The 23,639-nt window shown below is 29.3% G+C and overlaps 1 protein-coding gene, 1 long non-coding RNA gene and 1 pseudogene across 3 annotated transcripts; 1 reads left to right on the top strand and 2 right to left on the bottom strand.

Moving 5' to 3' along the window:
• The first annotated feature begins 2,130 nt into the window (after positions 1–2,130).
• On the top strand, positions 2,131–4,318 carry LOC150025191 (peroxidase 46-like; annotated as a pseudogene). The gene is made up of 4 exons (XR_016515749.1): positions 2,131–2,431; positions 2,745–2,924; positions 3,013–3,178; positions 3,786–4,318. The product of XR_016515749.1 is annotated as a peroxidase 46-like (transcript).
• A 5,670-nt stretch (positions 4,319–9,988) lies between these two features.
• On the bottom strand, positions 9,989–11,175 carry LOC137820709 (protein ENHANCED DISEASE RESISTANCE 2-like). Its single transcript, XM_068624922.2, has one exon. The coding sequence runs from the start codon at positions 10,970–10,972 to the stop codon at positions 10,154–10,156; it is 819 nt and encodes a 272-aa protein (XP_068481023.2). The 5' UTR covers positions 10,973–11,175; the 3' UTR covers positions 9,989–10,153.
• A 10,155-nt stretch (positions 11,176–21,330) lies between these two features.
• On the bottom strand, positions 21,331–22,931 carry LOC137822623 (uncharacterized). Its single transcript, XR_011082948.2, has 5 exons — positions 22,778–22,931; positions 22,556–22,686; positions 21,775–21,966; positions 21,588–21,691; positions 21,331–21,504 (listed from the first exon to the last, which is right to left on the bottom strand). It is a non-coding gene; the product is annotated as an uncharacterized LOC137822623 (long non-coding RNA).
• Positions 22,932–23,639: the final 708 nt, after the last annotated feature.

Here is a 23,639-nt window from a genome sequence, read left to right as displayed (position 1 = left end):
GGTCTAAAGTGGTTATCTTTTTAGAAAATAAAAGGCTGTTATAATTAGTTTTTGACAGTACAGTTATAATTGTATTTGATTATATTGTTCAGTTTTAAAAACTTGGCACTACACACCGTGTTCACACAATTCTACCCATAACTCAACTTCTTAGGTAAATTAATTATACCGACTCACATTATATTAAGTTTGGATTTTGGCCCGTATGTGATTTAATAATAATAAAATAAATGATTAATTGGTTAATGTGAAAAATATATATATGATGATATCTAATGAAAATTTACATATGATGATTGAAAATTAAGAGTAGTAGGGTTCTTTCTCTATAAATAAAAGTTGGCTCACTTAACTGTCAAGAAGGTGTGTGACAATAACGGAATTGTCAAGAGATACATTAAGAATAAAGGAGGTAAAGAAATTCTCTCATGGATGAAGATAAGTGTTTATCTCTTTCTTAATTGTATGTAAAGCATGTGAGAGTGAGAATCATAATATGTTAAGATCTGTATGAGAACATTATTGTATGTGTTCATTCATGTTTATAATTTACATGTTGGGAATATTTTAAAATTAGGGTTCTTATGATTTTTGAAAAAACATTGGAGAATCATAAAATGAGCAATGAGGCTAATACAATAATGTTCTCATACAGATCTTAACATATTATGATTCTCACTCTCACATGCTTTACATACAATTAAGACACTTACCTTGATCCATGAGAGATCCTACGAGAGTTTCTTACCTCCTTTATTCTCAATTTATCTCTTGCTAATTCGGTTATTGTCACCCACCTTCTTCATAGTTAAGTGAGACAACTTTTATTGCAGAGACAAAACTCTATTACTCTTAATTCTCAATCTCCATCAGATGTAGGTTTTCATTAGGTATATCAGATATATATTTCTTACATGATTAATGAATAATTTATTCTATTATTATTATTAAATCACATTCGAATCCAAAGTCCAACGTGAGTCACATTATAAAAATTAATTTAATTTTTTTCTAAACCCAACAATTTTAGCTTTACAAACTCATTTAGAAACGAACCAAATGCTAATTTATAATTTATACTTTTACCTTATTTCTCCATTCATTAACTATATTACTCTAAATAAATCACATCATATTAAAGAACACAACAAACATATTTCACTTATACCCTAAACTTAAATTATTACAAAGTTAACTTCTCTCATCTTAAGTTTTTTTTTTTTAATTTAAGAAAGCTGGAAGAAGTGAAACTAAATCATAAAAAAAAACTTATTGATCGCCTCAATTGATTCAACCCTAGTTATAAAACGCTTTTAATAAATCTCATAATAAAAAGTTTCTTTTAAGTTCATATACTTCCCAGTTAATTAAATTTAACTAAATATTTTTTCAGAATATAATTTTTAAAAATTAACAAAAAGATTTTAACGTTTACCAATGCGTAAGTAGTTTTACAATTAAATCTATGTAAATAATGCTTTCAGTATTTAAATGATTTTAAAAACATTAAAATAAGACATTGTCGCACTAGTTACATAAAGGTAATACACATCTTAAGAAAATCTATTGTTATAACTGCATTAACCTAAAGTTTATAATACCTGTGTTTGAATTAAATTAGAACAAAAACACATATTTACACTAATTACATTGATAAAATGATTTGTTTCAACTAAAAACATCGTCATTCAAATAATTAGATGAAATTGTAAGTTAATTAAAGCATTTAAGTAATTTATCAACATTCTGGTCAAACTTAGAACATGAAAGAGGAAGGAAGAGTGAAGCATACACAAGGTTCTAGAAGTTATAACTCAATTTTCTATAAGATGAATCAATTGTCATTTTTATTATTTTTCACTGACCAAGTAGTTGGTTAAATTAAATTTCCTTGGTTCATTGACCAACTAGGAGTTTTTTGTTCATTGAGCTATAAACTCTCTGTTGTAACCTGATAAAGTGTTTGATCAAATGCATAAGTACCAAAAGAGTTCTTGAGCATTTTCACTAATTCTACCAAACTTGATGAGAGAAGAGTAATTAGAAGCAGTAACCAAATCCTCTATCTACCTACTGACTTCAACTAACCACATAAATGTAGTTTTAAATATGCACAATTTCCTAGTTACGTTACCTCTGGTATTGTATCATTATCAAGTGGAAGACTCTGCAGATTCAATGCATTGCCCCAAAAGTACTAAAAATTGGTTCTATGGAGACAAGAACAAGAATTTTTTCCGTGGCAATCTCTTCTCTTTTTATGTTTTCTTTTGTTTGGTTTGTTAAGGGTAACCTCTCTTTCAACTTCTATGCAGCTTCATGCCCATCAGCTGAGTTAATCATAAGAGACACAGTTAGCTCATCCTCTTCTACTGATCCTTCTATTCCTGGAAAGCTCCTTCGCTTGGTTTTCCATGATTGCTTTGTGGAGGTTAGTATTCAACTGTTATGAAATGTGCTTTTCTTTTGATTCTATGCTACTTGATTCAGCCAAGGAACTTATCTCTTAACTAAATGTTCACCAGATAAAAACCAGTTATAGAAGGGAAAAATTCAAATGTGATTGTGAGAAAAAGGATGTTTAGTTCCACAGTGATGCTGAGTATATAAAAAAAAAGAGTAGCATAGATGAGTTGAGATGTTTTGTATTAAAAGAAAAAGTGAAGATGAGTTGAGATGTTGTGAGCATTTACAATTGTAGCTTACAGTGAGTTTCCTTGATGTAACGACCACTTTATATGCAGGGATGTGATGCCTCTTTGATGCTACAAGGGAACAATACAGAACAAAGTGATCCAGGGAATAGATCTGTTGGAGGATTTTCAGTGATAGATTCAGCAAAAAGGGTCCTTGAGAAATTCTGCCCTGGAACTGTTTCTTGTGCAGACATCATAGCTATAGCTGCTAGAGATGCTGTTGAAATAGTAAGTTCTACCTCATTGCATGGATGATATTCTTCAATGGTTATTCACATTTTGGTATGGTTATTAACTGAAAGGCACTTGAGAACAGGCTGGTGGACCTAGGATTATGATTCCTACAGGTAGGAGAGATGGGATGGTTTCAGTTGCTTCAAATGTCAGACCCAACATTGTGGACACCAGTTTTTCAATGGATCAGATGATTCAACTCTTTGCCACTAAAGGATTATCCTTACTTGATCTTGTAGTCCTTTCAGGTGCATGTTCTATGTCCAAAAACAGTTATAACTTTACATTAACCCCCTTACAGGTTTACACAGAAGAATGTGTTTTTTTATGACAAGAAGTGTTAATGATGTGTTTCAAATCCAATGGTTGTCAGTGTAATATGCCCTTCCTATTATTGGTTTGCTTCTTTTTAACAATCTCATTTCCTTTGGTTTTCATCCTCCTAATAACTTATTTGAGGTCTATATTATTTGAATTCCACAATTCAGTGTTTTTTTTTCAAGTAAACTCCAATAAACAAGACAATCTGGTGGATAGAAAGAATGTTAGAGGATTTGTAGATGAGAATCTTCTCAACTGTCATCAAATTTATGTTTTTTTTTACTGTTGTCCAACTTTGTAAATTAATGGTTTAGTATTTAGGATTTAGGGTTTAATGGTTCCATCAATATAAAATTGTACCAAATATTATTGATTTTTTTTTTTATATATTTTGAATGTATTCAAAACATAAGTGTTTGAGATAAGTATTACAGAATTAATTTTCTGTGAACTATTGAATATGTTAACCTTTCACACTTTTTGCTTTGAAATCATGCTAGTAGCACAAGCTTATGTTATATTTAAGCTTTTCAGGAGCTCATACCATAGGCACAGCACATTGCAATTCATTCAGGGATCGTTTTCAAGAAGATTCAACTGGAAAGCTAAGACTCGTTGACAAAACGCTTGACAGTAATTATGCTAATATGCTAATTGGACAATGTCCAGCTGGTGTGCAACCGTCTATAAAAGTGAACAATGATCCTGAAACATCTTTGATCTTTGATAACATGTACTACCAAAATCTTCTGCGTCATAAAGGTTTATTCCAATTCGATTCTGTTTTGATAAACAATGATAGCACAAGAATATTAGTGGAAGATTTTGCAAATGATCAAGAACTGTTTTTGAAAAATGGGGTCCGTCATTCTTGAAACTCACTAGTGTTGGTGTAAAATCTGGTGATATGGGTGAAATTAGAATATCTTGTGCATCAACTAACTCATAAGGGAAAAAACTTGGTGCAGCAACCAAGGCTCTCTTAAGCATTATGGAGGATGTCATCCTAACAGTAGTGTCTCTAAATAGTTTCATTTATCTTGTTCTTCTTCTTTCCCCATTATTTGTTGTCCTCTGATCTATTTTTTCAGAAACTATGTAGTTTGACTAATATATTAACATATTGGGACATGATTTTGTAATTGAACTTTAAAGACGTTTAGGGTTTCAGACAATGTAGTCCTAGTTGAACTGTCATCTTCTAACATTATGATTTGTAAATGTAGTCATAGTTGAAATGTCCTAGTTGTCTTATAGTACTTGGGATAAATTTTTGGTGAAACCCAGCATGCTCAACATGGCCTAGTACATATCTACCCTCTAAATTACCTTCCACCTAATCACCACATTAACAATAGTAATTAAGTACCATGTCATATATTAATACAAGACTTAACAATGATGTTTGTATTAATTGGGTTCAACACTTCATAAATCCAATTCAATTTTATAAATAAGTACATATTTAATAATATTTATTATCTAAAACTACTGAATATCAAACCAACGTTGAAGATTTTTTACAATTATCTTGTGGAAATGCCGACTGTCGAAACCTCCATGTAATGTACATATTGACTGTCAAAACTTAGAGAAAATGCAAAAAAAAAACAAAAATAAAAAACATTCCAAACCCATAAAAACAGAGGCACTAGGTCAAAATACATGATAAATAAAGTAATAAAAATGTTTTATCTTTTAGCAAAATTAAACACGTAAATCCAATTGTGAAAATGAGAATGTTGGCATCTGTGCAAATAAGTATCATAGTGTTTGAAAAATACATTGTTTTATCTGGATTTTTTACTTACAAAATCATGTAATACACTCATCTAATATAGATAAATCTTTTATAATGGAAAAAACATTTTACACATAAGAAGTTAAAAGACTATTTTAGAAAAATAAACTTTACTATTTATGAGATCAAAAACTTTTTTAACCTAAATATAAATTTCAACCTCAAACTGTTCAAGTATCCTCAAGTCAAGGTGTTCTAATAAAATTCAATAAGTAATTTAAAATATTTTTCAAATATTTAATTATGATTTCTAATTTTATTTTTGGTAAAATATTTTATTTCTAATGTTTTTTTTTTCTTACTCGCGTATCTTATTTGACAGATTCAGAAAATGTATTTAAATATTTATCAATGGTTAGTTAATAATTAAAGCATTTAAATCAAGAAAAAAAATCTCTATTATTTTCTGAGTGAATATTTCAGCAGATGTTTCAAGTTATATTTCTCTCCATCAAACTTTGCAATTGGAACAGTGACAATCTTCGATATTGGCTAACTAACCCAAAAACATCAGACCAATTTGTGATTAGTGTTGGTTCTGACACTGAAGTTATTATGAGGAATGAAGCAAAGACAATTGTTTCCTGCACCATATCATTATGAAGAAAAGATGAAATTATTCTAAAAAAATTTCCAAAATATGTGTTCTGGATTTTTTTTTCTGGAATGAGATTTTATATTACGGATTATTTTGTTTTTCATTTTTTTTTTCGGATTTTCATTTCCAAAACACAGCAATTTTTTTTCTGAATTTTTTTTTTAAAATGTATTATTTTTCAATTTTGGATTTTTTATCCAAAATAAAATTTTAATTTTGTTTTCAGATTTTTATTTCCAAAACTCAATAATCACTTCTGAATTTATTTTTTCGGAATATATTATTTTCAATTCTAAATTTTTATTTTCAGAATTAAGAGCATTTTTGGAAATTAAAAAATATGTTGGGTGCAGGTTAAAAATGATTGGGTGTAGGAAGCATTTGCCTGAAGCAAAACATTAGAAAGCTAACTCTATTTATAAGCATGTAATGATGATGATTAATTGGATTAATCAACAACACCAATTATTTGATTAAGAGTTTGTTTGTCTTATTGGCGCCCTTTTCAGACGAAGCCAAGGCAGCGGAAGTCTACGCTGATGCTTATTACTATTCAAAGGGCGATCTTCAAAAGGGATGGAGGAAAAGTCACACATACTTAATATGATTTTTGGTTTACCTCAGACATTTTCTCTCAGCTGAGAAGAAGTATTTAATAGTAATATTTGATGAAAAAATAAATAAAAATTATTTTATTTTCATAGAAAAATTAAAATATTTATTTAAATTAAAAAAATTGGAACTTAAGTAGGTAGGTTGATTACAAAAAATTATATTATTATAAATTTTACCTAAAAACTAAAACTTTGAAATTCTTCTTATCTTTAAATTTTATGTTTTTTATATTTATTTTAAGAGGTATCAATCAAAATGTCGTCAAGCATATTTCAAAAAGTTTTCGAACATATTTTTTCAACTAGATTTTTTTAAAATTAAAGTTGATTGTGATTAATTTTTAAATTGTTGTTATTAAATATTTTTTTGTTAAAATATGTTTATCAAATAATGTTTGCTAAAATTTTCTCTGTCAACTTCAATAACTATACAATCTTTTTAATTCACACCAACTGAAATTATATACAACTGTTGTTAATAAGGTTATTTTTTCGATTGACCAAAATGTAGATTAAGGTTAATTCTTAATCTAATGTTAATAAAAAAAAACTACCAACATTGAAAAAATTGCTTTTATTTTTTTTATCGATATAAGACAAGATTTTAGTCGATGTCCATGAAAATTATTTTTTTATTGATATTAGTAAAATTATTTATCAATTGTTAAAGTTAACATCAATTAAGACTTTTTCAATTAATGGGTGATAATGTTTTTTCGATAAATGTTAATAACATTTTTTTATTGATGTGTATGATAGTATTATCTAGTGGTAATTAAAATATTTAATCAAAATAAAAAGATAAAATTTAATAAACCTAAATATTTAATTTAAGTACTAAATTTAAAAATTAAACCTTTAAAATAAAATCAATTCAATTTAATGCATTTGAATTTGTTAAAAATTGTAAATTCTCAGTCCAATCCCAAGGTAAAGGTTGAGAGTGTAATGGATTTCTGCTGGTGACCAACAAATCCAATGCCAGGGTAAAGGCATTTCATGAATTTATTTTTTATTTTTTTATTAATTTATGCATGGTTGAAGTACTGATATATCTATGTTCTTTATTGCCATCTCTTGCAGGGTAGTCTGATTCAGATCCCTGGTAAAGAGGAATTCAAACAGAAGAATCATTTTAGAGTCAGTGATTGCAAGATGTACTTGCAAAGCAATGGAGGGTGCCTTGTTGTAAAGGTTGATCGTTATGCCAAAAGCAAGAAAAAGTCATATACCAGATTTGAGCTTTTGTTGTTAAAGAGAAAGATATTCCCATAGAAGTGTTGGAGATAGAGAATAAAAATGACAAGATCATTGCATTTGCGTGGGAGCCAAAGGGGCATAAGTTTGAATCTTATGATGTTGATGAAGGAAATAATTTCTGAGATCTATAGTTCAACTATTCTGCAAGAAGGAAACAAGTTCTTTCATTTTTAATACACTTATGCAGAAATGTTGCTACTTCCTTGAGTTCAGTTCATGAAAGGGAAAATGGGTTTAATATATGCTTTTGATGACAAACTCCTAATGATAATTTATTTCAGTTATTCCAACAACTTTGACTCTGAACAGTGTGTTTATGTTTTTCAAATTAAGGTCGTTCTGAAATTCAATTGTAGTGTAGGAACATGTTAAGTGACTCGTTGTTATTAACTGTTAACGCTTGAAATACCTCTCTGGGTTTTGTTTTAAGAAGGGAACTGACAGGGATTTAAGATTGGCTTGGTAGTAAAAATGGAGGAAAGAGAGGGATAGGTTGTGAGTTCAAATTCCCCCTGTAAGGGCTAACATTAATGATTAATATTTGTCTATAAAGAAAAAAGACACTGGAATACTAACCTTTTCCTTTCTTTTTTTGGAATATGAATTGCACATTTTTTAGTTACTTTTAGTGATTTTATGAATGAAGAAATGATTGATGATGAGGTACAGCAAAGCACCTTTACAATGTGTTACTTCTGGTAATAGCTATTTTTGGAATTTTCTGTTCATGTTCATGTGATGCCCTAATGTTGATTCTTATTGAGGATGTGTAAATCCAGGAATTAACATACGAGGATTAGGAAATTGAAATAGAAATTGAAGAAATGGTTGATGTAGGGAAGGTGGTTCCAACATAGTAGGAGAATTGTGAGTGTTGTGGAATGAATGTGCACTTGACTTCCTGCATTTCCTTCCTTCTTTTAGCTGTGTTGTGATAGCACAGAGTCATATGATACTTGTAAAAACACTCCAACGATCAAGTCAATCAGAATGTCAGCACTTACTTATTAGAGTAATGTAAATAATGAGTATTATCATTATTTAGATAGTATTTGTATCATATATGTTACTAAGGATTATAACAATTATTTGTATTATTAGAAGATGTTAAGGGAATAAAAGTCCTAAACCGGAGGCAAGTAAGAACATTGCTTTCAATTTATTTTTTCATTTGATTTGTCTTAAAGTAAGAAGAATGCATTTTCCCCTACCCTAAGGCGGCAACTGTTATTGAATGCTCATAGCTCTCTCTCTGCATCATACATTCAGAAAAGTCGGCGTACAAATATTGAGCGCCCCGCAGGATTGTTCTTCAACTATCGCTTTTCCTCTCTGTGAGGTAACATTTATCAACTTGCTTTGAATTTCAATGCTTTCATATTCAAAAAATACCAACTGTCGTTATCATTAAAAGAAGACATTTAAAATAGAATCCGATTCTGTAAGCCTAAGCATGAGCGACAATACCAGGTATGACTCTAACCACAACTTCATTTCAACGTATCTTGGGTTAAATAAAAACTACTTTTCTAAAACTTCATTCATGGACTCGTAATTTTTCTCTAAGAAAACACCTTAAACTCGTGATATTTTTTATTTTATTTTCCAGTATTCTACGACGCTTTCCAACCAGAAGAGTTTTGGCACAGTGAACGAGAAGGAAATAGAACAATTTTTTACACTAAAAAACAGCACCCCGTGAGACAAAAGGTCATTATTGATCTTAATCATACACCGCTTAGTCAAAATTATTAAATTATTAAATTGAAAACATACAAAATGAATGACACGCTATAACCAAACCGTCTTTAACACATTTTTTTTTGTAGTTTCTATTCTGTGACGAAACTAAACATCCACCCTCTTCATTCATTTTTCTGTACAGCAATCTTTTTGGTATAGTTGTAATTTAAAGCCATGATAATATTCTGAACAAAAAGACAGCATAATCCCATAAAATAGTAATCATCATCATCATCGCTGTCCCATAGTCCCAGCATCTCTAAATGTTATCGTCCAATAGAATAGAAGTATCTAAACACGACGCAAAAGGTACGTTTAGTGTGCTGTTTGATTCCAAAAAACAACAGCAACTTGGTGGATCAATGATTCGCAGGAATCATGAATCATAATAAAACCAAAACAAGTACCCATTGTATTTGTATTGGTGGGTACTTTCACAATGTTCTTCAATCAAATTTTAATATTAGCACAAAAAATACTAAAAAATAGTGTTAATAAAAAGGAGTTTGGTAGTGGTAAGTTTTATGGAACTTTTCCAAAGCATGTGAGGTTGCATTCCACTACATTTCCTCCCTAGGCAGCTCCCACCCACCTCAGTAGCCGCCCACAATCACAAATTCTCCGATGCTAAAATTGCAACCTTTTTCGTCATTCCCCTGTCCCACTACTTCCAATTTTACAAACAAAATCGCAAAACAAAAGTAATGGCGGAAATTCCAAGGGACCGAAATTCAGTGAATAATTTATTACTCCCCGAAAAAAGAGCCTAAGAATACACCGATAACGAGGACCAAGCAGAAGCGGAAGCGAAATTAAATCATCTAAATAAACATTTAATATAAAAAAATACATTGTTATATTTTATTTATTTTTTAATTTAAATTTTTTACTCATCGTTACCACTGAGGTGGTTGACCTTGTTGCCGCGTGGAGCGTTGGGCGCGTCCAGGACGGTGGCCGCGGACATCTCCATCTGGCAAACCCTAACCGCTCCGATGAGTCTCTCGGGGAGCTCCTCCTCCGCCTGCGCCTCCACCACGAATCCCATGTCGATGGTGACGCTGGTGACGTAGCCCAGCGCGAGGCGCAGGATAGCGTTGGCGATGGCACTGCTCCCAATGTCCACGTCAATCTCGAAGTAGTTCGGTCCCCTGTGATAGTTACACGTCAGAGCCTTCCCCAATAAGCAGGCGCTGTAATTCCCCACCGCTTTTTTCACGATCCACGGGCCCTTCACGATCCGGTTCACCAGCTTGAACCGCTGGTTCCTGAACGCGTCGTCGCCCTCGATGAACCGCCCGAGGAGCGAACCGGAGGGGACCGGTTCGTCCGTGAAAAAGTAGAATACCGCGCTGTGGTGCTCTTTCCCCGGCACCTGGAGGTTGACAGCGAAGATGAAGCTCTTCCGGGCCCTGCCTTGGGCCTGGGCCTTCCGGAGGGCCTGGCCCACGCGGTTGTCGGGCCGAGCGAGGACGTTGTCGAGCTTCGATTGGGATTTTAGCCAGTCCATGCCGGCCGGTGCCAGTAGGTAGTCGCCGGAAGGGGCTTTTTGGCGTTTGGTGAAGTAATTGGAGGAGCGGAGAAGGAAGAGGTCGCCGGGCGGGGAAGCCCAGCCGTTCGTGCCGGAGTCGAGGTCGACAGGGCGAAGGGATCCCCCGTGGACGGCGTCGGAGGTCCAGTGGGCGGAGGAGGCGGTGGTGGACATGGCGGCGATAGCGGGTGGGTCTGGATTCACGCGGTCATGTCATTGAGATTGGGTTGATTTTGAGATGTGATTTTGGGTTTTCGATTTTTGTCTTTACTGAGTGAACAGAACAGAAAAGAAGAGAAGAGAAGACGACGCAAGTACTGCTTCTGCTCCCTTTATTGATGTTTGGTGTTTAGCATATGAATCAAAAGAATTGAGGTTAAAGAGAAGACAATACCTAAAATACCCTTGCGTTTCGTCCAATCTACGACTAACGCCACACGGAGCAAACGCGATTTTTCTCTTTCCTTTTTCACTCATCACTGCCACGCTCATTTTATATAGTCAAGCTTTGGACTTCACACACGAATTCTTATTAAATATATTTTATTTTTTATATAATTCTGTTAAGCTAATTTATTAATTAGTATATTTAACATATTGATTTAAAATATTTTACTTTATGGAACGGTTTTTTATATTTATATAATGATTTTCTCGATATGTGATGTTTTTTTATTTATTTGTATTGCTATATTTTTCAGTATATAATAAGAGATTAGTTAAGATTAGTGAAGCATATTTTATCTTGATTAATAAAAATTTGTTTGCAGATGACAAAAAAAACCAAACACGCCTTATTGCATCTGCCTTTCGTATCTTTTGCAAGGAATATGGTTAAAAATAATTATATAATTATATTTGAGTAGAAAATTTATATATGATATATAGTGACATATTTAAGTTTTGAAATTATGAAGGATTTAAATTAAAATAAATTTATATATCTATGCTTCAAATTTATAATTAAAAAAAATCATAATTAGTTTTTTAAACCAATATTATTATGTGAAATATATAATTGTATTATTAATTGATTTATAAAATATTCCTAACTTAAAATTTTTAAAGATTTGAATTAAAATAAATAACAATGTTTATCAATCAAATAATTTTATTTTTAATTACAATTATTATATATTTATTGTATTTATCTCTTAATTAGCGTTTCTTCCAAATATAATTTTGTACTCCTAGTCTGGAGTACTATATAGTGTAGTTTGTATTTAACAAATTTAGAAAAAAAGTTAAAAAGTATTATTTCAATTAAAAATTTAAAATAAAAAAAAAGTATAGTAAATTATAAATAGTTATTACAAACAATAGCTTCTGTTTGTATAAAGACTTAATTTTCCTAACAATATTAATACCAAAGAAATACATTTTTATAACCATCAAACTTAAAAAAATTAAGACTTAAATTAACACATAAACTTGTTGGTGTTTTGTCTACGTTTTTTTGAAGTTCAGATATGATTGTTGAATTCTATTGAGTTATACATGTTATGGAAGAAGTTCAAAAGATGGAGTTTGCTAATGTCTGACTTTAATGTGATTTTGTCTTAGTTTGCGTTGCGTTTACGGTTATGACTAATTTTCATTGGATGATTTTTTTTTCATTGATATGATAGACTTTCATCTAGTATGTTCTTAGAATTCTTTATGAATAAGTATAATCTACCTATGTATCATTTTTGTTAACATATGAGTTTTGGTCTAGATAATAAATGAAATATCAGTTCAAAAGGTAAGTATGAAAATCCTAAGTAAAATTTCATAACACTCACTCTCTATATTCACATTATGTCTATACTTACATTACATGCATGTTCATTAAATTCAATAATAATGATCTCCTCTCCATACATTATCACTTCCTGCACTAAAATAACACACTTGTCAACCATAACCAATTATAATAAGTATTTTAACTGATTATTAAGCGAACCATAATCAATTAAGAGACAAATTGACACCAAGTTCATTTTATTGTTCTACAATATTTAACCATTTTCATGCACGATGGTCAAAATTATAATTGTCCAATTAAATTCATATTTTTCTTCAAGTTTAAGGGGAGTCATTTTTCCATCTTCCTCTCTTTCTTTCCTTCCAAATCACCACAAATCATCTCAACTATGCATGAAGATTGTTACACTTTCTCATCTTTCAAATATACTTCAACATCTTTCAAATATACTTCAACGAAATATGTCAAACAAAACACTGTGTTAGTTGTATATTAACTTTAAAAATTTGGCCTCATGGAAAGGACATCTCTTTAATAGAGATAAGGGCTGTCTCAATGTTTGTCTTCACTTCCTTGCCAATTTATACTATGCAAGATTATTTTGGGTCTCTTTTGAGTTTATGAAGAGATTAATACGATTTTTTAAAAATTCTTTTAGTCATCTTTTGGAGAAACAAAGGGATAGAACCTTGTAAATTGGAACAAGACAATAAAAGGTCTAGACACTACTTGTAGTTGTTGACGGTATTCCTGCTTTCTTAAATCTTCTTTTCTCAATGTTGATGCTCGGTCAGTCGGATACTTACAATTACACTTCGACGCTCTGTGTAAAATGTATTATGGTGAGATATCAAAAAGGTCATATTTTAAATAAACAAAGGGATAAAACCTTGTAAATTGGAACAAATTCTTACTCATAAAATAAAGAAAGGGTTTGGTATTAGTGATGCACACAGTCTGAAAATTTCTATTGGGGAAACTTATTTGGAATTTGTTGCTGGTAAATGTACTTTGTGAGTCACGGGGTTAAATCACAAGTTTGTGTCAAGTAAATATATCTTAACTATCAAATATCTAAAACCTTATTATAGATGGGTAGAACTATAAAAGTTAAGAAGCACAAGTTGATTGATTGATTTATATTTCATTTGGAAAATAGTGAATGAGGTTTTATAATTTAACCACACTTAACCCTTTATGGAATGTGATGAATTTTGTACCAGTTCAAAAATTTACATACTTGTGATTGGGGGAGAAATTTTAAGAGGGTGACTTGTAAAAAAAAAATTGAAATGTTTTATGAGAAAATATAGTTTAGATAAAAAATTAAAAACAATTCTAGAATTTTATTAGTATAATTGGATTATTTAAAATTACATGATTTAAAATTTTACTTAAAAGTAAGAATTTGAAAATTTTCATATTCTCAAATTCGTATTTTATTTTTCGTAATTTTCTTTTAACTTAATTTTGGTTAAAGTGTCTTGGTTTGACTAAAATCAAAACATTATTAGAATAAATACTTTTTAGTTGATGTCAACTATAGTTCTTTTTATTAATGTTAATAGAACTTAAATTGTAATTTAAATTATTAGAAATTGTTTAGATCGCTATAATTTATTGCTTGATATTAATTAGAGTTTTCTTGATAATGGACACAATTTTTCTTACATATGTGAATTAATTACAATAAATATTTGTCATGATTATTTTGTTATCAATATTAGCTGTGAATTTTTTTTTTTATCATCGTGCAGTTATATTTTTTTTGTCAATTAGTTTGCTAGGAACTCTTTTCTAATTTTAAATGGAAAAACTTTTGTCCACCATTAATTATGATTGTTTTTTTTTATTAATGTGAATTAAGAAAAAAATTCAGCCTCAACCATCAACATCATAAAAATAGCTTTCATCAAACTCATCATAAATATTTGTAATCAGTCAAAAATAATTTCGATTAACATCAATTAAGAATTTTGTTTGCAAATATCAAATAAAAATGTTTGACGAACTATGACAGAAAATCAATGAAGATACACTGTCAAAAAAAATTAATATTACTATTTTTGGATTTTTAACAATTATTATTTGATATTTAAATATTTTTTGAATTCGGTAATAATTAAAAAAAATTTAAAAATTAAAATTCACTAAATTTGTATTATCTTTTCCAAACAAAATATTTTAAAAATAAAACAACTTAAAATAAGATCAATTTAAATTAAATTCATTTGAATGTGAGTAAAATTGTGAAATTCTTCCTCCAAATATAAAGATAAGATAAGAATTCATTTCTACTAAACTACATGCATGTCATCATGCATTAGAACATTAGAATGTAGATGTCACAAAACTTTAGCAGATGAACTAGTGAAAAAGATTAAAAGAATACTCCTTATTAAGTGTGAATTTGTGATTAAACGTATTTGTAAAAAATGCGATGGCATTTTTGAAATTAATTTGATTTACAAATGCGATTCTAGAGTAAAACTGTATTTGTAAATCAATGCCAATGATTTACAAATGCGGTTATATAAAAAACCGCATTTGTAAATCAATGTGCACTGATTTAAATTACCAAGACCGCATTCGTAAATCTTAAACCCCTAAACCTTCATCCCTTATTCAGAATAATATACAAATGCGGTTATTTTAAATAACCGCATTTGTAAATCTAATTTATAAATGCGGTTCTATGACCGCATTTGTATATCTCTGATTTACGAATGCGTGCTGATCAAATGCGGTTCTATAACCGCATTTGTAAATGTAAAATAGCCGCATTTATTTTACATTTCTGCGCTAGTGATGCTTAAACTCGATCTCATTCATCTAAAATTTTCATCACCTCTTGAACCTATCATTGGTTATGTTCATAATCTGTTTCAAGACAAAGTGATAAATTTTATAAATGGTTATGGAAGCAAGGATTCCACAGAAAACCAAGCTCATTTTCTGCCCTATTTTACAAAATTCTTTACCTATGAACGCAAGAAGGTATCAACGTCACTTCACAACTTGCTTTGGATGTTCATCTTGTTTAGGCAAGTAAACACACTTCATTTTCTCTGGGAAATTCCTCATGTTAAGAAGATTTAATGACATCAAATAAATACAGGTAGATATTTTGAGACAACCACACCTTAAGGTGCCACCTGGAGTAACATGATGGTGAGAGGAAGTAAAATAAAGGATCATTCATTCACAACTTTAAAAAAAAAATTCTGCAAAAAAAAAGAAATAATTAATGCAAATTATCCCTGCATCTCCATATTTTATATTTTTATTTTTACATTTTTTTTTATTCCATCAATACCTGCATGGTGGATAGTGTGATGTTTTATTTTTATTTAGTGGTTGTTTGTGGTAAACTTTGATGATTGATATAAGTTTTCTGATATTTTTAATGGTGGTGATTTTATTTTTGTTAGCTTATTTTTATTTTTATTTTTTAAAAGTTACAAAATCCAGAAAAAAATCAGCGAGATGCAAAAATGGAGTACTAAACTCGAAAAAAATTATTTTATGAAAAACGTCAAATACAACGAATCTTTTTGTCAACCTTCTCACATGTGGAAGAAAAGTACGAGTGCAGTTGAGGTTATTTAAATATGTAAAGTTATCTTTCATTTATAATTATATAAAAAAAAATTAAAACCAATTTTTTACATAAAATTAGTATGATGTTGCATGGGGAAAGAAAGATATGTGGTGAAGGAAGAATTTATCTTAATTAATAAGTAATGATTAAATTAAATTTAACTTTATTGTTTGTGCTGCATTTATTAATAGAACTAATGTTCCGTGAATGTTTTGTAATCGATTAAATATTTGTCTTAATTACTATCCGAATTTATTCATATATAATCATTTGTATAATAAGTTTTTATTTAATCTGTTATTAAAAAATTATTTATGAATATGTATAGTCTACATATGTATCGTTTTTGTTAACATATGGATTTTAACCTAATCTCTATATTTTTGTATTTTTTTTTTTCATGTGATGACATATTATCATTGTTACTTATGAGATGTTAAGTTGTAATGTCTAACATGAAAGTATTTTTATAAAAAAAATAACTTTATAGTTATTAAATCAAATAATTTTTTAATAAATAAATTACGGTTGGATTTGTGCCTGTAAATAAGTTTATTGACAGATTATCATGGAATAATGTCAGTAAAATTATTCACATACAAAACTTCGTCGATAATAGTTATTAAGATAAAAAATTTTTATGTTTTTTTCGTTAGTAATAACCAGATATTGAAAAGTATCTATAAAAATTATTTATAGACAAGTATATCCATAGATTTTACAAATTTATTTATATACAAAAACATTGACTAATACTCTTACAGTATACAACTTGGGACTTTAAATTTGAATTTTTATGACTCAAAACACAATTTATAAGGTGATAAAATTTTTAAACATTCTTTAGCTGTGTTGATATTTATCAAATCAAAATTGTTATTCCCAATTTAGTACATTTACAGAAAAATAGGAAATTTATGTATAAGTATCAGTCTAAGAAATGATTGAATATTTTTAACCAATTACATTCGACTTCACATATTAAATTGATACATTCTAAATTTTCTTTATTTTAATATGTTAGATTTGGAAGTGAGAAATTAAATTTTGTTCTCGGTAACTTCATGAGTAAATCATGTGCAATAAACTCTAAAAATACAATGCAAATGTATACCAGATTAATTTTTATGTAATAATAAAGTAAAATGTAGTTAATAATTAACTATAAAATTGACTTCTGTTAATTATCAAAATAGTAGCATTTCATAAATAATTTAAAATAAATGATAATACATACTAACATCACACTACCATGTGAATAATATATAAACAGTACCTTGAATAAGGGGTTTCAGTCCTAGGATAAGAATGAGCGTGTATTAAAAAAACAATAATGAGAAAGTTGAGAATGAAGTATGAGAATTTAATGGCACGTGATCATAGAATATAAAGGATAAAATTAATATTGTATAAATATCACTTGTTTTTATTGCTTTTTCTCATGCTTTTATTATGAAAGTACATTTACTTTCTTTGTAATTTTTTTTTCAAAAACCATTATCATAAAAGGATCCATTACTTCTTTACTTCCCATTCTTATCTTATGAATTAAATATATTTTTTATCTTTATATTATAATACAAAAATAATTTTTATCTTTATCTAAATTTTAGATTATTCATGTATTTATAATTTCACATACAAAATGATTTATTACAATATTTTTCATGTAATTAGATGATCTAAATTTTGAATTAAGACAAAAATCAATTTTATATTATAGTACACAAACAACAAATATATTTAACATTTTTTTATTTAGTAGATACTGAGTTTAGTACTCGTCATCGTTTATTCATCTTATTTGTAATGAGCTAAAAAGCTTAATTTTTTTTAAAAAATTTTAAGTGTGATACCTAATTTTCAATGAGTTTTAAATAATATAATAATATGTTAAAAAATATTAATACTTCTTTTAATAAATAATTATAAAATTCAATAAATTTATCAAGCATACATTTATACAAATTCTTTGTAAATTCAATAATTACTTTACATTCATCTTAAACAAACTACTTTACATTATCAATTTACAAATTCTTCCCTCTATTATTCATTCGTATTTAAAAGCATCTTAAATACATTTATTTTCATAGCAGCAAATAATCAATGTAATTTTCATCCATAAATATTCATCTTTATAGTAATTTAATTTATTTGAAAAACCTTACAAATTCATTTTCATTTTTTATGGTTTATGACTTCTAAATAAGGATAGATATGGATATTAGATACCCGAGTGATCTCAAGTTAAACAAACTATCGTTGGTGGTTTACGCTCTAAATGACTATGATACTGTATTGAGAAGTAGACTTTAAACTCAACTCAATCTTACAAAGTTGGTTAATGAAGTCAAGGTTCGTACTCACTTATATACTATGAAATATTCTTATTTTTAGTCAATAAGAAGTCTCAAACATTAAAAATTTGACTTTAAGTCTAACTCAACTTTATAAAACTAACTTTTGCACCCACTTATATATTATTAAATATTTGTATCTCTAGTAGATGAGAGATCTCCAACACACATCCCCATGCCGAGACCTTCCAACTCGTGCGAGACTATATATATTTATGGGTGGTCTGATATTGTGAGACTATATATTTATTTATGGTCCAACAGCGGGTGACCTGATAAGGCTAACAAAATTTCGCTAGGATAGACTTTACATTGATATGATATCATACTAAGAGGTGAACTTTAAGCTAACTCAACCTTACACAACTCATTTATAGGTTTGCACAATCTTATATACTATTTTATTGAAAAATATAAAAATAAGGAAATATCATTAAATATAATACAATATTCATAAAATTTTATGATTTTTAATAAAATTCAAACATTGATAAAAACATAGTGTTGAAAATGTATTTTCGTTGTTATTTAACAATTATTTTATTTTAAAAACCGAACCTTATTTTACTCTGAGGTTTATTAACTTTTTTCAAACTTGAATTTATTAGAATCAAAATATTATTTTCATTTAATTTTTTTTTTAAATGTAGGTTACTTTAATTTTTTATTTTTATTAATTTAAATATTTTTACAGCACATGAAATACTCACTAATAAATTAAAATATAAACAAAATCGTTCATTTTTTTTTTCATTTAACATACCAGCCATGTGAAAGTCTACACTCTGACGTAAATAAAAAATATGCATACAAAAGATGTTAGGATTAGATTATGAAAGATTACAGAGTAGTATTTAAGGGTTTTGGGTATAATTAAACTTAAGATCTTTAAGAAAATGAAAAAAAAAAATTATGATAAGATTGTTCTATTTCCTTAATCTATATCCATTTAGACATTTTTTAACGATAAAACTATGATAATATATAATGTGATAAAAAATGAAAAAAAAAAGTCCAAGCTTTAATATAGCCATTTAAAGTAATGATATGGTAGTTTGATTCTCATTCATGCACCTGCTTGCTCAGCTGTGGATGTCAGTGGAATCAATTAAGTGGTCAAATACCACATGTCACGATTTTGAGCCTTCTCATGCAGATATTTTAGGAACATTCAAATATTTAGTATTTGCTTTTCTTTTCCTATAATAATTTTGTTTCTACAATATATTTTCCGTAGGACACTTTTTTGGACGCAGTGTATTTGTGTGTTTTTTTTTTTTAAATTCTGCTTTGATTGTATTAGAATGAGGATGCAAAGAGAAACACAATTAAGTTTTAAGTTTTGTATTATAATCTATAGCATAAAAATAAATTAAAAAATTTATAACAATAAATTATTTTATACTTTTAGTCTTTTTAAGGAGAGAAATATGTTTTGAGTTGGTGTACTTTAAATCAAACATGTCCAAGATTTTTCTATTTTCTTTCTGAAAAAACAAAATAAATAAATTAGTTTGTTTAACTCGAAGATTGAATTAAAAAAAGAAAAAGAAAAATCAAATTCACATGTTTCTAAAATTTTGAAAATTAAATTAGTTAATATAACTAAAACTATAGAAATATATGTTTGTCCAGAAAAAGTAAAAACAAGTATTTTTGTCTTCTAAACAAAACAAGCATTTTTATTTTTCTATCTTTTTCTGTGTGTAGGATTGTTAGGTATTTTGATGAGAAGTGGATGGCTGAGATAGTTTGTGAACTCCTCAATCTATATGACCTGTAGGATCCACAGTTTTAAAATAAATAACTTATTTCAGCAATCATACGTTATAGATACTCTATGTCGAAACATTTTCCAGTGAGGAAAACTCTTTCATTGTTTATTTTCTCCTAGTTCGTCCAATTAGGTTGGGTCTAACTTATCCTTCGATGAAATCAATGAAACTTCACTTATAGTGTGTTCGGACAATCATCAAAATCATTTGAATGTCTGTATTACATCACGTTTAACAGGAAGGCTACTGTGTGTAACCACTTATTGTCCACATATTTAACGGGCGTATAGAGTTAAACGCCAAATTAAACATATATTTAGTAGTTCCATGTGGACAGCATAATACTAATAGTTCCAATCTAGGATCATCTGAGAACGTACCCTTTGGGCGAAAATACTAATAATTCCACAGGAAATTCAAACATACATTCTAAGGAGAGAGAACTGAACATAGCAGTGGTTTTGGAAGTTTGAGTGTAATCATGGCGAGTTTATGCAATTGAAAGGAAAATAAACTCCTAGGCTTTAATCCCTACCAAAATTTGTAATCATCAAAATAACGCAATACCCTATTCTATCGCCAATGGACATTGTAGTTCTGGTAGTTTGCAAAGGGGAATCTACACTACAACCAGAATTTGATGGTCACTCGCAGGAACATTGGACAATCAAGGTTGAGCATATTCGGTTAAACTTCTTTCTGATTGTCACTGGGAAATTCAATAACAAGTTAGAATGTTTTTGAAGATTGAAAACACCTTTGTTTCAATTACATTAAATGAGATTAATTTTTTTGGTGTGCGGCCGGTGATTGAGTGTGCTTTGAGCTATACTAAAAATGTTCAGGTTTGTAAAGGGCAAGGTACTACCATGTCAGCTCTCAAGAAGCTCCACAAAGTTAGTAATAATTTGTCTCAGGTTTGAGCTGAATCTTAGATTGACATGCCGTGTATATATGACAATAACACGTGTTTCTTCTGCTTCATTTTACTACCTCGCGAATACCATAGTTTTGCAGAAGCAAATGTATAAATACAACTGTTAGGGTTAACATAAAATAAATTATGCTCATTCATTCTTGTTTATGATTTAAATTTTGCTTGATTGCATTGAATGCATACCTTGGTTTGCATTTCAGAACAGCGTTGCAGAAGCTGTCCCAGACTGTATTGAAAAATGAAAACGCTTTACTGTAGATTGCGGATGCCCCGTGCTTCAGACTTTCTTTAAATGAATGAGGGCAAGTTAATCGCAAAGTTATTTTGAGCAAACATTTCTCTAACGAAACCAGCAACATAAAGACTCACTTAAAGCATAAACTTAACAAATCCTGAGCTCAGTTGTGGCTTGACCGTATTCATACATAGTTGATTACTTCCTCTTTAAGGGATTTGACTCTTCTATGAAGATTCTGGAGAATAGAATGTTAATTAGGAAATCAAAGGTGTGCATATCATCCCTTTAGAGAAGCCAAATTCCAAGAGAAACCATTACCTTTGGAATTACATGGAGCTGACCAACCTCTAACATGACTTGAATTGAAACACTAAAAAATCATATTCATAAAGTTGAGGGTGCATACAAATTGCAGGACTGCATTCTTTCAATAATCTCTCCAGTAACTTTTTCGTCTTTTATCAGAAAAATGTTTTGGACGCCCAAAAAACATGCTGGAGTCACACTAAGCTACAGTTGCAAGTTTAATAAATTAAATTAAATTCTATTCAAACTTGTTCAAATCATCTAATAGATTAGTAGTATTCCAGATAAAAACAAAACATAGTAGTATAATTGTCCGTGTACTGCTACTATACCCTGCCTGCTTTGTATCATTAAACAATACCATTCACGCAACCTTAAAAAAAATGTATTAAGCACTAATATGGAACCAGATAATCATTTTACTTCTCCCAACATGCTCGAGCTATTCTATAGGTGCTGGGGAATTATAAAGAGGCCGTGCAAGAAAGAACATATACGGAAAAAAAAACAGTCTTCAAGGGTAATTACTGAGTAAAAAAAATTATTTGTTTTGAGAAATCAGAATGCAAAGGTATACACCACACAGAAACTGCTGAGAAAATTGATTAAAATAAACCCAATAAATTATCTAAATTAAAAGCATGCTCTACAAGAGATCATATATTAAAATCCCAACCATATAAACAAGTGTGGAAACACTAAGAAGCTGCATTTGAATTCAATTCATTTGCTCTATGTGAACTAGCAAATGCCGCGATCATGATCAAACAAGGCCGATAAAATGAAGACTAACCACATTCTATGGCGGCTCAGATTTTCGTAGGAGGTAAATTAGGATTCGCAGATGACGAACCTTTACCCTCAGTGAGCCTTTCTCCTACGCTGCGGCTGTTTCTGGGTGGCTAATCTGTAAATCCAATACACCTGAAGTAAAATCGAAAGAACATAGAGTGATTAGAGATAGAAATGGTGGAATTTGTTTGAAATTAGAGCGATGAGTGGAGAGAAAAATGACCATAGCGAGGACATGCGCTGCTATCAGAATAACCACTAGCATAAGTAGTGCGTCTTGGATCCATGGTCGCGTGGGTTTGTGTTGTTCGTACGCCATTCCGCTCTGAAATTTCAAAAACGCGAGGAAGCGATACAGTGAGGTTTCGTTTCACTTCAGTAGGGATTGCAACAAATGGGGTTCATATCATAACTCTACCCATTGCAGTAAAAATATTCATATTTTGTCAATCTGTAAAGATAGTTTACTTTTAAAATGCTTATGTTAACAATTAATAAACCTAATTATAATATACTAGCAGATTCTTTTCAGCTGTGTATCTACAAATATAAATAGATATATTAAAAAAAAATATTAATTTTAAAAAATATATAAAATAAAGATAAAGATTGATATTTGGATGTCTTTATAAGTATTATTAAAAAAATAAAATTGTTATTAATGAATATATCCATTAATTAAACTATAACAATAATCAAATTGTATAAAATATATTATTCATAATTTTTTTAACTTTTATAAATTACAGATTTATTTATTATTACTTATTTGTGTATTCTTATCAAAATTATTAAAAATGAAAGTTAAATTAGCTACTAAGTATTACAATTTATTTGATTTTCATAAGAAAAAGAAATTGAATTAGAATGTGAAATAAATAAATAAAAATTAATAAAAATGCATAATGAACATGAAAAAAAGAAAAAACATAAAGTTATTTGGTGAGCCGCGAATTTTTAGCCCGGAAACAACACTAAATAATTTATATATATTTATTTGTATAAATTTATTTTGCATGATACTTATTCATTGGATAAGCACTTTTTAAAACTAAACTAAACAATAATATCATTCTTAAAATCAG

The sequence above is a fragment of the Phaseolus vulgaris genome, chromosome 9 (genome assembly GCF_051622355.1).
Source record: "Phaseolus vulgaris cultivar YP4 chromosome 9, ASM5162235v1, whole genome shotgun sequence".
Taxonomy (NCBI): domain Eukaryota; kingdom Viridiplantae; phylum Streptophyta; class Magnoliopsida; order Fabales; family Fabaceae; genus Phaseolus; species Phaseolus vulgaris.
This window is presented reverse-complemented; position numbering and strand designations above follow the sequence as displayed.

Coding starts and splice junctions, on each gene's coding strand:
- LOC137820709 (XM_068624922.2), bottom strand. CDS start 10,972: ATGTCCACCACCGCCTCCTCCGCCCACTGGACCTCCGACGCCGTCCAC.